The sequence below is a fragment of the Branchiostoma lanceolatum genome, chromosome 18 (genome assembly GCF_035083965.1).
Source record: "Branchiostoma lanceolatum isolate klBraLanc5 chromosome 18, klBraLanc5.hap2, whole genome shotgun sequence".
NCBI lineage: Eukaryota > Metazoa > Chordata > Leptocardii > Amphioxiformes > Branchiostomatidae > Branchiostoma > Branchiostoma lanceolatum.
Window position 1 is genome coordinate 8,768,007 of NC_089739.1, and position 16,554 is coordinate 8,784,560.

Below are 16,554 nucleotides of genomic sequence, written 5' to 3' on the forward strand. Positions count from 1 at the left end.
CGTCTATCGTTGGCAGGTACTGAAAGGAGCGGGGACAAGTTGCCAGGTTTCTCCGGCGCAATTATTTCAAGCAGGTTAATCGCTCACAAGCTGGCGTATCCAAGGTGGGCTCTGTTGGGCGGAAAACAAACCCGCTGATATCATCACGCAAGAGCGAGCGAGCGAGAGTTTTCCTCCCATGGCCCAAGGGACACGGGTTCGATTCCCGGCTGTATCGGGGTGGGGCTCTCCAGAGAGACGGTTGTCCGGTTCTTCTCCGGTCTCCATGACATCATTAGCTTCCTGATGATCAAATTATGACATGAATAATTAATGAAGGATTTAAATCCACTTTGCTTCGGGCGCGCCCACTGTATACAACAGGGGTGTGCATTTAGTTGAGGGGCGACTTTATATTCTCTGTATGATATCATGATATCCCCAAATATCAACTATCCAATATAGATATCAAACAAAGAAGAGCTGTCGAAAAGATCTGCCGCACGAGGATATATGAGCGCATGAGATTAGGAAGATTTGGTGTTGAACCCCCCTCTTCTTTTTTGACAATTCAAGTGGTCCAGCCCACCGGTCATTCCAGCGAAGGGAAAAACGAACGCCCCACTTCCACCCACTACTATCTACCTGCACAGGCGCCTCTTCCTTCCAGCCCTTCCGGGACCAGACCAGGGGTTTCCCTTCTTCACAAACCCGGCTCCACTTTAGGCGTCCAGCCAGACTACATCCCCCGTTCCCAGCCCGACGGTACACCGTAGAAATCATGGACGTGAAGCAAGAGAAGCGTAGCTCGGGAGGACAGGCCTTCGAGGTGAGAAACCCGCATTTTACATTTCTAAAACGCCATGAAACACGCCTTTAGCTTTAGGCTATAACCATTCTATTGTATCATCTTTCTGGTCACACCAAATATTGCTATTACGTCATACTATAGATACATTATGAAGAAAATACAGTCAAGTAGAATATGAATTAGCCAGCTCTGCCTTTACCGACAAGAAACCCGCATTTTAGATTCCTTAAACGCCATAAAACTCGCTTTTAGGCTACAACCGTTGTACTGTACCGTGTTTCTGGTCAACCGTCGCTCACATATTACTCTTACGTCAAACTATTGATACAATATGAAGAAAATATAGTCCAGTAGAAGATGAATTAGCTAACTCTACCTTTACCGACAAGGCAGAGGGAAGACGTGTTTTTAATTGCGACCCAGGGCAGTAGGGTGGAAGGGGGAAAACGGTTGGTAATTTGAAAGCGCAGTGAGTGGAAATTTCCCATTCCTCGCTGCAACATGTCGTTATGGATCATCATGTTTTTGTCATGATACATATTCAATTAAACATATGGGACGTCTCGGGCGTTATTTTTATCAAGATATCATCAACCAATGTTTCGATTTTTTTAAAAATCGGAAATGGTCTTCCGGTTGATATTGAATGAAAAATGGGTATGTTATGTTGTAGCAGAATCTAATGGTGGTTGCTCGATAGAACCGAGATTTCCTTTCCAAAATGAAGTTGTCAAAAGGTATTGAGACGGATGCGGCGTATTAGGCGTGGATCTGAGCGTGTATGGAACAAGCAGCACATTAGTATTCAGAACGTGTTTCCGGCGTCCACGCCGCGCAGACCAAATCACGTCAGACCGACATCCCGATCGTCTGTCACAGCTGTCAATCAAACTACTGACATAAAACACATTTGTTTGTCATCAGACGAGCCAAATATCTTCATTTTCTATCGTTTTAAAACAAAATCAGGCGTATTTCTCCACCCTGTCTATGTGGAGTGCTTACCGTGCGCACGTGACGCTATAACGTCGACGTAATGGTCCAAAGGCGCCCTGACGAAATCGGCCTAATTTTTTATTACTCAATTTTGTTTGCGTGCTGCACCGGTGTAACATCGTTGGTTGGTAAGAAAGAGGAGAGAGAGAGAAATCTTGCTATCTGCGTGTTTACAAGCGTTATATCATTTCCTGTAAGCGTTTCTGTGAAGGTCTTGTTATTAATAAATCATATCCACACGGCATGTCTGCCTATAATGTCATCCTCCCCACCATAAGAACGATGGGTCCCCTACGGCTGTCGTAGAGTCGAGATATATGCACGCAAAATGCCCATTTCAACATTTTACTGTCGTAAAATTTGACCCCATGGCCTTTACTTGCAGCAGATGGTAGACCTGAACGCAATCATGACAGCAGTGTTTTCTTGTAGTATTTTGTTTGGGCCCAGGAATTGCTATCTCTTACTAATTCGACTCTTCCTTGTACTAAAACCCAAAGGAAGGCCTAGGTCTTCATGCTTTTTTTGTACATTTTCCCGCAATAGCTTGAGATATTAGAATGCTTAATGTCGAGGGAAAACGGACATCCCCATACATAAAGACGTAATGTGGTCGCACCGCTTTCAGCCCCATTACCGTTTCAAGGCACGTTTCGCCAGCGCGCTGGCAGCAGAATTATGGAATCATTGCTCAGGAATTCGTGTGCAATATTGTGCCCGCGCATTAAGTCACCCCCAGACGACAACCGATAGCGGGATTTGATACATCGTGAATATCCCAGCCCCATTTAAAAACACATCAAATGACAACTCCAATTTTTGTACAATATCGTCTCCGCCATCTTTCATATTCCTCATAAAATCAACGGATTCATTTCTCGCGTGCCTTTCTAGCGGCGTTTTGGGTAAAAATTAGGCAATGTAATTTGTCATACTTTGTTAGATGAAAGAATCGCTAAAAAAGGAAAATTTTGCGTAATTATCGATGTTAGCATGTCCACATCTGTCTAAGATTAATAGTCACCAGGGGGGTCATTAGTCAGAAGAGTGGCTCCCCCGGGAGAACAGGTTTGATATGGGCGGAAGATGGAATATTTCATGAAACTGGGAAGAACCGAAAATAATTGCCGATAGGTGAGGTAAGGGCAGTTCCATAGCTTTTTTTAAAACCGTAAGTACCTTCCGTTTTTTAATTCTCTTTTTTTTCCCCTGGACTCTCGCACTACATCCATAATGTTTTGCAATCTCAAAGCAAAGGGTAAAGGGTAAAGTTATCGAACCCCAAAACTCTGGACGTAAAAGAACCCAGCACACGTATAGAGAAAAGCAAGCGACCTAATATGCTTGGCTAAAAACTCATTGCACTACTAGCTACTTTGAAAAGCATCATGCTTCACCTCAGTTGAGGATGAGTGCTTTACCTTTCATCATCATTTCATATTTATACAATTCATTCCATTGTCCCCGACCCCCCCCCCCCCACGCGCTAGTGGTTCTCCCCTAGCCGTTTTATTGCCCAACACGAACGCACACGTACAATGTGGTTTCTCCAGACATGACGTAGCGCCGATGTGACACGAATCTTTAAAAACGACGGAGTAAAAAAAAGGCCATTGGCGCTAATGCAGGGTCAATTTCCACCGAGTTTTCGGGTGAACAGGCCATTATGCAAATGAGCTGTCAGCCATTAGGCCTAGGGAAAGAAATGTTGCGTTTCCGGTTACCTGACCGACTCTAGCAAATACTTGCCAACCCTTTAATAGCCTTCCAGAAGGAGCAGATATACAATATTCCCGGCATAAGAACCTGGCCCCGATGTAAAGAAAATCACGAATCGGGAAATATGAAAGAAAAGGAGAGAGAATATCCCTACCTACCGACCATAATTCAGAACCATAAACGGAAACACAACACAATATTTTTCTTAGACCTTGCAAATGAGCTGTCACAATTATGCAAATGAACTGTCATGATTATGCAAATGAGCTGTCATGGTGTGCAAACGTCACCGGTAACATAACATGATTACTGCCACAGTTTTGATGGAACGCCTCATTCAGTCGTTCTTAATCTACGAATCAGTCGGGGGTCGCGAATAATCGATGCTAGGAGGTGAAACCTCCATAAATTACAAACAGAGGATGTGTGTGAGATAGAACCTCTCAGCCATGCTCATGAGCAAAAACCTTTATAGATCATAAAAATACGATAAAGGCAAGATAAAATTGTTCAGTAAATCACATGATAAGAAATGCCTCCGGTGTGCGCCCCGTTGGAAACCTCTAAGCCTAGAGCGCGGAGGAAGCTGCATTATGTGATAACCGGTTATCAGAATTTGTACCGATGCAATGTTGCAGCCCTTTTGATAAGGGTACAAGGAAGGCGGAAAAGAGATATGATATAGGGAAAGGAAGAAATTGATGTGAGATATGGGAAAGAGGGGCGAAAAGGGGAAAACCAGAAATAATGAAACAAAAACCGATAAAAAGGACTGAAAGAAGAAAAAAAGGAGTTGAGGATACATATGTTCAGGAGGACATACAATGTTGACCACAATTCTCACAAATGTAAAATTGCCAATTTGTCTTACCCATTTCGCTAGCACGCCCGTCCACTGTACATGGCAATACGGCTAGCCATAGTTCAGCTATTGCAACAATGGCCCTACCCCATTTACAGTAAACAAACTTGAAGAATTGAAGTATTCATAGTTTACGTTTATTGTCCTGTTGCGAAACCTAGAATATCAGGAACAACACATAGTCTAGCAAAATTACTTCCTCATCATTGGCACATCGACATCACCTTACAAACAGCTTTGACGAACAAAAAGTAATCATGGCACAGATGTATTTCCGTTATAGTTCTGTCCTCAAGCCAACAAGCTAAGGAAAAACACTTCGTAAAAACATGTCCTCCTTGGCAAAGGCAATTAAACTGGGACCGACATCTACGCTTGTAATTTATAGTTCGAAAACGTTGCCAAGTTTTTACGGCAGTAGGGCCCACACTGATGTGATAACTACAGTAGCTCCCCCGTCTGGGAAACAGATGTTGGTGTTTATGAGTCCCCGGGGAACAGTTAAGGGCCGTAAAGCCCTTCTGTTCAGCACGACAATGGGACATAATCCATGTCAGCTTTGAGTGACGTCATGCGGAAACACTGTGCGATAAATAAAGCCTTGTCGACACATGTAGGACATTTAGGACAGTATCCATGGGCCAAATAATATCCAGCCGGCTCCTTCAGTACAGTATATATGGTAAAAAGCCCATGGATCTTCAAGATCTTCATCTTAGAATTGCTTTGATCAGTCCCACAACCATAGATCCGGTTGGAGATTTGGACCTGCTCCCGACCACTCCCCAACCAAGGCTAGCATTGGGTTGGGAGTAGCCTGGCATCCATTTTATTTTAGCTCCAGTTCACTCCTCAATATCAGGTTGTATCCAAGTAGAATATGACTTTCCTGGTTTTTATCTTTTCAAAATCCAACGTTATAGTGGTCTGGTACAATCGTCGAAAACCTTTGCGACCAACTCCCAACCACAGATGACCTCGGTCACGACTAATATAACTCCCAACGATGGTCCGGAGAAGGTCGGGAGGGCATCATGGTCATATATGTGTGACATGGCTCCTAACCTCATATCCTGATGGGCTTGGTACACGTCGTCCAAAAACACTATACAAAATATAGCCTTATATATAAACGCACAAACATACGTAAAATATGCGTACAAAGAAAAAAAACAATTTGGTTTTGTTGGTTTTGAAGCAAAACTTTATTTCAACGTTCAATAAAGAGTACTGAAGACAGACGCGTTCTTTTGTCCAATGCACTCTTTCTTCGATCAGCTGCCAGTGCTAATTAAAAATGCAGATTTATACGGATGGTTGACGGGGAACAATAATCAACGCGAAGCTAGCTTGCATTAATTTGCCAACCTTTGGGGAAAACCAATTTAGTTGTGTTGCCTTTACAATAAAATGTAACCGTTCCGAAACAGGGAGCACAAATAATGGAAGCGTTCTTCCAGCCCCGTGAAATCGTTTTTCCGCTGTCTGTGTTGATTAAAAATGCAGATTATGATCCGACTGTGTGATGCATAGACTGCTATCCAAGTATGCGCATGCGTATACCATTTATACAAGGCTTGCAAACCTTAAATGTTCACAGGGTGGGTAGGTGGGGAGCAACTTTACAGATTATCTAAGATGGTGCACCGGTTTGCATTCCGCCAATGGAGCACAAGGTCTCGGGCGCAAGGTCTCGGGTAATTCGGTCCAATCTGGTCATTAAGGGTCACACTGCCGCTGTCCTTTTTGGTGAAAGTTCTAAGAGCTGAGACAGCAGCAGACACAGGGTCTATAGCGGACACAGGGGCACGGCGGATACGGGATTCCAAGCAGATACGCGGCGCACCACCCCCCTCCCCCCAAAAAAAAATTGGAAAAAAAAACGCTGCGGGGAAAAGGACTGCAACGGAGGCTAGCAACTACGCTGATGATTTGCCAGTGGAGGATTGGCCACGAGAAAGTTGCGATTGTCTGCTTCCAAGTGGAAGTTGTAGCCCAATCCGGTGGACTGACTCTTCTGGGCAACTTTGCCCTGGTGAAAGCTATTTCGTCCCTGTGTTTGAAGACGGCAACGTCAAGCACATTTAAGAACCCACCAAACGCCCAGAAGTATTTGAACAATACAATCGTAAATATCTGGCCGGCGACGTGTGTGTGTGTGTGTGTGTGTGTGTGTGTGTGTGTGTGTGTGTGTGTCGATCTGTCAACATGATAACTCAAGAAGGCTTGGATGGATTGTCTTGACATTGACGAGACCTCGAAATGATTAGATTCTGGGCCTCCTAGCGGCCTGTTATAGTACTGCAGCGGAGGCTTTCGGTTTTTGTATCTTTTTATCTGAAGATGGCACGGTTACCAAATTGCACTGGTAAATAGCTCTATTATCTTATACATTGCCTCTGGCTGTACGTTTTAAAGAGAAAGACTAAAATGCGACAACGAAACAACAACAGAAGTTAGAAACGTCAATGCCGGTTGAGGCTATAAATCTTGTTTTGCAGCCTTGTAATTGGAAATTTGCCCTACTGTGTCGGGCGTTCCAAGCCAGACGTTACATGACTGTACAAGAACTTGACATTGACATTAGATACCGCATCAACACTGAAGGATCAAAAAGATCTACACGTAATTTCGATCAACAAACGAGGGAGGGGGGCACATCTGATATCAGTCAATTGTGTCATAAAAATGCAGCTAGCTCCATACAGGTGCTATACTTTCTGGTCTTCCACACCTTCCTAACACAGTGCGTGGTTATGATATAATAGCTAGGTCGTATCTTATTATGCTGCTTTTTTTAGATCGTATCTATCTATCGTTCCCCTTGTGATTTGTAGGGTCTATCTCTATGCAATACATATTGTGCGACGTGTTTTGTAATGTTTTATGTGAGGATCACGACACCAGCAATAGCTGTCTGTATCCCATGTGTTTTATATCGTCGCAATCCTAATACAATCCAATAGAATGTAATCTATGTAGGAATGGGTACTCACCACTCACAAGGTTCTTTCTTTTCTCTAGATCTGTATTTGTCATCACCGCATGTATATTGATTGTACATCTTCGGGTTTATTCATTCAGTGCCTGAAGCACATGATAAATAACTAAGAAGCCAAATGGATTTTATGAATTTAAAGAGCAATTTTTCTGCAATCACCGTTTTAATCTGACCATTGGGCAGAAGTCTGGCCGCAATGTCGTTTGGGAAACATTTGTCATCGATGACCCCTGACCTCCTCGACCTTTCTCTCCCAAAGGTCATGATGAAGCCTGATGACCTTCGTCATTGTAGAAAAATTCAATGGGAATCCATTTTATATTGATGTCGGTTTCACAAAACGCGCCATTTGCAAGAAATTGTCAATAAAAACATGTTAAAATGTACAGACGTCTAAAAATGATATCTCGAATCATTGTCTACAACGAAAAGTTTATAGGGACCGCTTCGCTTTCAAGTTTGATGATATGGGACATGCAAATGAATGGTAATGTTCAGCTGTTTAATAACCTCACAGTTCTTTCCTGTTATGTTTCTGCGCATGTCCTAATTTGCTTATTTTCACAGCTCTTTACAGAAAACATTTGCATTTTTACATGCCCCGAACAATAAATACAATTTGCATAGAAATCTGTGAAGTCCTTTTGATTTGTGTAATGATATGTATCACATGTCCATCAGTTAGAATGGTAGAAGTTCGAGAATGTTCCTCAGAAGCGACACGTGTGTTCACAGTGTCCTTGTTTGATCTGAATGTGGCCTTCTCCTGTCAAATTGTCCATGAAATCATGTAATTTTCTGTCATGAATATTTAATAGCGTTGATCAAATTACAAGGTTCGTCTGGCATTTACGGGGCGGTAAAGCTCTGCGTTACATCAGGACATTTGTCGGGACGCATTTCGTTTTGAGTTCAGCATGCATGAACCAGGATTCTTTACCCTGGCGGCCAGCCATCATTTTGCAACCCCCCTCCCCCCGACTAACCAACATTTATTCATCATTCCAAGTTCCAACCTCCAAAACCCAAAACAGAAAGATACATCTTTCTTACAACTTTCATATTGATCTTCTTCAGGACTTTCGTATTGACCCACGTTTCTCTAGGGTACCCGTAGAAAATGAGTCTATGATATGATATTGGATATGAATTCATTTTCAACCTAAAAGTCACATGGGATTCATGAGTCATTTTGAGTCACACTGAAAGCGATACCGTAACGTTGTCAACTTTAAATCTTTCACCTAAATCTGTCCATGTTCGGTTTCTCAGCTTGCTTACTGATTCATTTAGAAACATTGATTGCAACGTAAATCAAGTTTTAGCTTATGTCTGTGACACTAATGTGGACGTGCTGCATTGTTGCTCACATGGTCAATAAGGGGCGAAAAAAGTCGATGATCAAGAATGATACAATCGATTCGACACCCCTCCCCACTTTGGCTCCATACTTATAGTGGTGAAAAATAGTCTTGAATGCAATCAATTGTAACCGAGATAGATTTCAGATTGCCATGTTCCCAAACCGATATTTTCCATATGGTACTGCCATGTCCTATACTCAAGAATCAGGCTATGAAGGTCAATATGATATTTCATACAAAATGCATTCCAGAAGCGAGACAAAACCATCAATACTTGCCAACCTTGTTATAACTACATTAAAACGGTTCAAAGTGACTTAGTTATTAGTGTTTCTAAATGAACATAAGTGTATCGTTTTATAAGTGCTACTTTTGCTATACTTTGTACCTTGTACCATTGTTGTGCAGTTAGGTTGATGTATCTTGAATTGAATTGAATTCTTCATTTGCCATTTTCTTCACTAACATCTTGGAAACACCAAGTGTCTTTAATTTTTTTTGCACGAGATAGATTCTTGAGATGTGAAAAACGGTACAGATAATTTATCTCTAACACGCGATGCATTTCTAACTGACGTTTATCACTTTTGGGAAACAATTCTTCTCGTGTGTTGCCGGTCAGTAACCCTGTCATCCCGCACGAAAAGTCCCCATTTGACGCCTCGCTGGACAATTGTGCTGACAGCTTCCGACGCACCCAGACAATACGTGATTAAATGTGCAGATATTCTATATGGTACAATTGACAGAGGTCGAAAATGCCTAGAAGGACACGTCACATTCCTATACATCAACTATGTGTAGTAAGGGAGAACATTTGTCGAATGCAACATAGCACCCCCCTCCCCGGCCCCTTCTCCTTAGGCTAAAGGTCACATTTCCAAGCCGGGCCCGGCGAAAACGAAAAATTAGAAAAAATGCACATTAAGAAAGTACACAATTTATGGTTAGGAATAATGTCTTAACGTTTTGTGTATTTTTTGTCTTTTATGTAATATTTTTCGTTCCCGCAAGCTACCCGGAGTTTGTTACCTTCGTCAAGAAGGTTTGGTTTTCTGGTACGTGCGTTTGTGAACAGCATAACTCGAGAAGAAGTAGATGGATATTTATGATACTTTGTATGTTGCTAGGGATTGGCTAAAGGAATAAACTACTAGTATTAAATATTGGGCGCCGGCCATAGCGGCATTTTACGGTATTGCAGCGGAACTTCTAGTTTTCATAACTTGTGCTCCTGGACATAGTTGGGTCGACTTTTGGGTGGTAGATAGCTCTTGTTTGTAGGTGTAAAAATAACACTGAATGATCAATGGATTTCGATTTTTTTATGGTCAAGAAATGTTTACATTCCAATAATTTATTCATGGAATTTAAGCCATGTGTTATTGTACGAATGGAAACACTATACTCGAGTGTCGTAACATGGAAAAGCCACATTTGTTCAATTATTTTTCTGTTGCATTTATCATTTTCATATGCATTTTTTCTTTCTTCTGACTTTCAGGGTGACATTGGTAGAAAAACTATTCTTTAAGTAACTAACTGGTGAAAAAAAGATTGGCGTCCGATTGTGCTTTGCCCTGAGGACAAAATCGCATCACTTGCTCCGCACCACTTTCAACTCTCGCGTCAATCATTTAAAAACCGTCGTCCAATACGACTGTCAATCATAATCAACCTGTCAGGTTCCTTCTGTAGGAATGAAGATTCGCTGATAAGAAGATCTGTCCATCTCCACTTAATCATTAAGACATGACACTCGAGGTGTTTCATGTGGCTGTATATATGTGTGAAACCACCAGTGACCTTTTTAAGCGATGCAGTGACACCAACATAACGCCACATAATCCTTTAATAAGTAGGAAATCCTCAGAGCAACAGAAAATCCCATAATTACAAGGAACCGTACCGTCATTTGCTGTTACGTGTTTTGATAAGGATATTTTCTCTCTTCAGGCAGTTTTTGGATATTCAGAGCGGAAAATTGTTAATCCATAGGGTTAACCCTCTTAATCGGGTCAGATAACTTGTAGATAGGGGCGTTGCACATCATCCAGTCTCCAACTGCACGGACCGGTAAACAAATATCTGGGACTGTACCATTCCATTGCTCTCAGTCTGGTAGCAATGGGATGGTACAGTCAATCCTGTACAAGTGACCACAGCTCTACAAAAAGGCCAATGTGACCACTTTTTTGTGGTCCCTTAGATAATTTTCCCCATTTACACAAGCGTTAAGAATATTTTCTTGCAAATTGTAGATTACAGGCATTCATATCCCCAAGTGGAAACTATTATGCATTGGCTAGGACTTGCAATCTCGAAGTGCTCTTTATTGACCTGTTAAGGATAGGAACAGCATTCAAATATATCTCATGTTATGCTTATCATTACGACAAGTTGACAACCATGATATGCAATACAAATGAATTCATTAATATTTAACCACACTCTTTCAGGTTGGCACACTAAAGCTTTTAATGATATTAACGAGGTTGTCCAAACGATGCTTCCAACCAGCTCTGACATGTACATCATTCCTTGTTTATTCATTTATTTATTTGTTTATTCATAAATGGGGTAGGGAATTTCCCGAGCAGCCTTCGTAACCCCTGCTTCTCCTAATGGGTCAGTGAAGTCAATACTTGTCTCGAGCATTGATATTTCTGACCTAGGGTGAAGAAATGCTGCTACAGTAACAATTGAGCCGCCTTTCTTCGTAAATCGATGGCAGCATCAGGCTCTTACGAATTGATAAAAGAAGAAAAAATATATATATTTGTTTGTTTGTACAGATCGTGCTGGGTGACGCGGCCGGCCCTCCCCCCAGGCCCTCCACCCCCGCCAAGAGCCCGCGGTCCGTGACGCAGGAGGACATCACCAGGAAGATGCAGGAGGCGGAGGAGAGGAGGAAACAGCGCCAGTCGCAGCTCATGGAAAAGCTGCAACAGGTAACCTGACCTATGACCTATGACCTCTTCGTCATTATACACTTAAAAATTCCGAAATTGCTGTAAACATTTAATTCTATCCTGAACTGCGCAACCTAAATGCTGTAGTTTACCTGTGTCTTTGTCAGTTTTAATATTCCACTGATGTGATGTCAATATTAGCTGCTTACCAGAGTGCCATGTGTCTGTACCTTCTCTTGTTGATTGAATGAAAAATATCATTGAATCAACTTTGATCTCGAACTTTTCTATCATAGAGAAATACGTACGATCATCAAACTTACTAAGTAACATCATGGAAATTGTGTAGACCATCGCAGACCTTTGAGAAACTGCGATACGAGAGAAGCTATTTTGACTCCAGTTTTGCTCTCAGCCTTCATTAACTTGCATTCACTCAACATGTTAACAGGGTAGGGGCCTTACAGACTCCCCATCACCTTTGACCCATTACTGGAGTCACGTGTCTAAGTTCATGAACCAATCAGGATATCTGCTCTGGGGGGGGGGGGAGTACTCTCCTACCGCCATCTAGCTATAGATTCTCGTTCTTTTTTTTTCAAACCATGTGAAAACTATATTGTCTTTACCTGAAAGTTCATCTGTGTTGAAAAAAGTAACTATGTATCAAAGTTAAACTACAATTTCGAACACAAGTACTTGAACTTACTCAAATTTTCGACTCTTGGAAGTTTTAACATCGGAATTGTCTTTCTCGCTCGACCACTTGATGATAAGTTCCTTTTCTTAATTTTTTATTCTTCAGGAGGAGCAGAAGCGGGAGGAGGTCCTGAAGCGAGCGGCGGAGGTCAAAAAGAACGAGGGCGACAAAGACGCCGAATGATTGACACATTTGTCAGACGACATTTCAGACATGGCTGTCGCTAGGACGCTAGCACTGAAGTAAATTCTTGATCTTTAGGAAGATTGCCTGTTGTTGAAAGGTCATGATTGATTGAAAAGGACTTTTGTGGAAAGGAAAATCACGATTTGAACCGCTGCGATTTGCTCCTGGAGACAGCTATGTTTGTTGAAAGTGGTAGTCTACAAAATCTGCATCTTTGTTTGCTAAATTGTTTGTAACTGTTAATCTCGTAGTTAGGATTCAACACACGGCAATCCTTTAGATTCGTCTTCTGTAGCGGTCGCTCTACGTCATAAGGATCCATTGATTCGATTGGACGGGTGTCATCGATCACCAAATAAGTCAACACTTTGTGTTCCATCGTTCGAATCATGCGGTTGCTATGGCGAAGAATCTGCTGCAGAAGACGTTCGAGGAATTTAGTTTGACTCGAATTTGCATGATTTCAAGCCTATCAAGCATGGTACCTGACACCTGAGTGGCCGAGGCCGGTACATTCTAACCAATCATAATGCCGGAAACAAGTGGTTTTGTCATCATATTTTCACCACTAAATCAGCTGCTTTGATTGGTCAAGGAAGTTTTCGTAGGGTCGATATTGACCAATAAGAAGAACGATCATGCAAAGACGGTGGACAACTGAAAAATCATGCAAAGACAAGTTAAACATGTTGTGATATTCTTACGACAGTAACTTATATTATCGGCAAATGTTTGTGCAATTTCATAGTGCACGGTGCAGCAAACGACTGAACTATATATATATATGGGAAGTTTTTAGTTGCAAATAATATATTGATATCACGAATTTAGCATTTGTACATTATTGAATGGGACGCACAGGTATTGGCTGCAGAAATGATAAATTTGCAGAAGATGTAATGGTTCAGCTCCTCTACTTTGGGCGGCTAGTACTAGACTGAGGATGGGGACAACCGTTGATTGGCTACAAAAGATCACGTGACTCATAACTGTTTTCATTGGCTGGAAGTTATATGCAATTAGGTAATGTATCAGTCACTATGGCGTCATGAGGTCAGTTAGCAAGCGTCGGTGTATGCATCGTCTCATAGAATCGTTTTCTAGTGGCAAGATGATCAAATCATCGTGAAAATCCAATTTTCAAGCATGAAACTGACTGTTTATGCATATATGCAACCTGTAGTGCTTATCGTCGAGCAGGAGTGCGGTTTTGGGTTTCTTTTGTACTCTTTCATTTCATTGCCACCAGACTCAATGACAATGAGAGGTGACCAGCAAAAAACAAACAAAATCAGAATGACGTAAGAACACATAAAAGAAGCCACACTCACACCTCTGCTTGGGGATTAGAAATACCACCTTTAGTTGTCATTTAAGGCCATCATCTCTACTCAAGTGCAATTATGTCTTGTGCCTCTTGTGTGTACGTTGTGTGCTCTGCCAGATATAAGGATAAACAGACGGCTTGACTGTGAATTTAACGTCTCAACATCCCAACCCCAACAGACAGTCAGAAACTCAGACCTTTTTGGCCCGAAATGTTTGGATAAACAATGCTGGTTGATAGTCTAGATTAGTACCCCGGATGGCAAGAAGCTGATTGGTCAAGATTAGTACCCCGGATGATTAGAAGCTGATTGGTCAATATTTGTGACGGTTACATTCTTTTTAAAGGATTTCCAGATTGGTCAAGATTAGTACCCCGGATGCTGAGATGCTGATTGGTCAAAATTAGTACCCCGGATGGTAAGAAGCTGATTGGTCAATATATGTGACGGTTACAGCTTTTAAAAATTCCCACAGGAAGAAGGGTGTGTTCACAGCTAGCAGTTGCATGTATAACCATGTGTCAGACATGCACTTGTGAAAAGAAACACCACAACTGCTTGGAATGTACATGGGTCTCTATGCTTGGATTTGGTTTGGTTAACCGTTTGAATACCGACTACGCTCAACTTAAATTATAAGAACGCTTGTGAGACTATATGGAGTAAACGTGTGTAAAACTGTGTTGGTGCTTTCTATCTACACAGACTTTATGACTAGCATGAAAACGTATCGCAGTGTTGGCAAACGACATCACAGGGCACTGAACATTTGCTCCAACTCAGTGAGAATGACCCTGACAACTTCATAGACGTGATTTTAGGGACACGTGACTCCCCTTATTTGGTAAAAGCTATCTTGAAGTCTATGACGTCCCCCGTCTCTCGTTTAAGAGGGCGGATATTGTGGAGGATAAAGAATCGGTGTGGCTTTGGGTGAAATGTGTTTCTGCCCTGAACTGGAGCAAGAGTTCAGTTCTCTAAGAACATTAACGACATTGAAAATTGTACGGCGTTGAGGATTTTGCGGCGTTTGTTACACTTACACTCTGCTGCGTAAACTTGGCTTGTGAATGTACGTGTGAACTTTGACCTCTTCGTGTCATTCCTGTCTAATAAAAGCCATTCCGAAAAAAAATCTGCACTTGTCTGTTCTTGTCCTTACTTGATTGTTATTTGGATGCAAGAGTAGGGGTTCATGTTTCGACTGCACTGTTGCGGCCATCCTTACAATTTAAGGCCTGTGTCTATTGACAGGATGATCCTGTCAACAGTGGAAAAATTGCACATGCTACTTGATGGACAATCAGCCACAAACACTAATTGCCATGCTATCATTGGTTGAATTGATAATTCTTAAGGACACCCCGGACTATTGACATGTTGAGAAACTTTGTGCATATTTTTGGATGGCATTAGACCCGGTTCCGGAATGTTCCTCAACACCAAGTTCAACAACCTTCGTCATGATCAAAGGAGATTCTGATAAGATCATGACATTGACACCAACAGTATCAGTAAAGCTTCTTCGGCACGACAACCCCCTGGAAAAACAGTTACACAGTCAAGTTTGGCATGTCTGTGCGCATATTGATATGTCGTAACTAAACGACAGACATGTTTACTTCATTCCACAGGCTATAGCATTGGAACTAAGCCAGCATTTTAACGCAATGATCAGGCATCGGATGAGTACAATATCTAATATTGCTCACAGTAATGTGTGTAGAAACATCAGGAATTTTGTGCCTTGTTTAATGTTATCTATCGTATGTGTATCGAGTAGACTTATAGACTAAACATTTTGTACATTTTAACGTCATTGTATCTTTGTATCCCCTTGTAATAGTAACCTTCGGGCATGCAAATAATGCTATTTGAAGAATCAATATCATTCATCTTTTTTTCCAATTTTGAATTAAAATTGCTTTCTCTGTCAAATTGATTCCCCTATCGTGGTCAAACTGTGCACCTATGTAGACTATAGAGGCATTACAAGGTTATGGTCGGAATTGATGACAGTGGTGACAGCTAGATTTACCTTCTTACCTTCTCGCAGAAACATCTTTAACACAACCTGTGGGGGTCGATTCTAAGCTTATCTCATCTTATTTCTGTTCTTTCTCTGTTTGTTCTCGAGACAAGTTCAACGATTTACGGCGTATCCCCGCGAGCGAGATTCCTGATAACCAGGTAGCTGAAAGCCCTCTATCTTTTCTGTCACCAGAAGTTGGCGCCAAAATCCGGTTGTAAAAGTTGCCCGGACATTTGGGCGTCAGGTTGTTTTTCACAGGTTTGCACGGGGAGGGACGACATGTTTAGATTGACACACCTCAGAAAAACGTTCGTCAGAAGGTAATTAATAGTTAATTAACTGTTAGAAAATCAAGAGAAAAAGTTGTATGTTTCTTCTAAACTTTGGTACGACCTTTTTTTTACTTTATCTTATTTTGCTTCGGTTTATGTATTTTCCAGTACTGATAGATACAGTCACTGTCGGAATTTCGTTGTGAAGAATGCTCTTGCAGTGGGCAACGGAAATCGACCGAGACCCGGCGCCGATACTTTAGAAGTCGTATCGATTCTACATGATAACACACGTACTTTGCAGTAGCACTCGTGATTCTGGTCAGGCGTTCGTCGAAGACAAGCACTATATTTCTTTTAAAGACCCCGGGCGCTGAAGGATATCAATTAAT

At 41.8% G+C, this 16,554-nt stretch overlaps 1 protein-coding gene across 1 annotated transcript; it reads left to right on the forward strand.

Moving 5' to 3' along the window:
* Positions 1-550: 550 nt before the first annotated feature.
* LOC136424238 (stathmin-2-B-like) lies at positions 551-14,993 on the forward strand. The gene is made up of 3 exons (XM_066412770.1): positions 551-808; positions 11,528-11,683; positions 12,450-14,993. Exons 1-3 carry the CDS (start codon positions 761-763, stop codon positions 12,525-12,527), a joined length of 282 nt encoding a protein of 93 aa, XP_066268867.1. The 5' UTR covers positions 551-760; the 3' UTR covers positions 12,528-14,993.
* Positions 14,994-16,554: the final 1,561 nt, after the last annotated feature.

What these genes read in the sequence shown, in the direction of transcription:
- LOC136424238 (XM_066412770.1), top strand. Translation starts at nt 761, where the DNA reads ATGGACGTGAAGCAAGAGAAGCGTAGCTCGGGAGGACAGGCCTTCGAG. An exon ending in CGGGAGGACAGGCCTTCGAG is followed by an intron (nt 809 to 11,527) that starts GTGAGAAACCCG and finishes TTGTTTGTACAG; the next exon opens with ATCGTGCTGGGTGACGCGGC. An exon ending in TCATGGAAAAGCTGCAACAG is followed by an intron (nt 11,684 to 12,449) that starts GTAACCTGACCT and finishes TTTATTCTTCAG; the next exon opens with GAGGAGCAGAAGCGGGAGGA.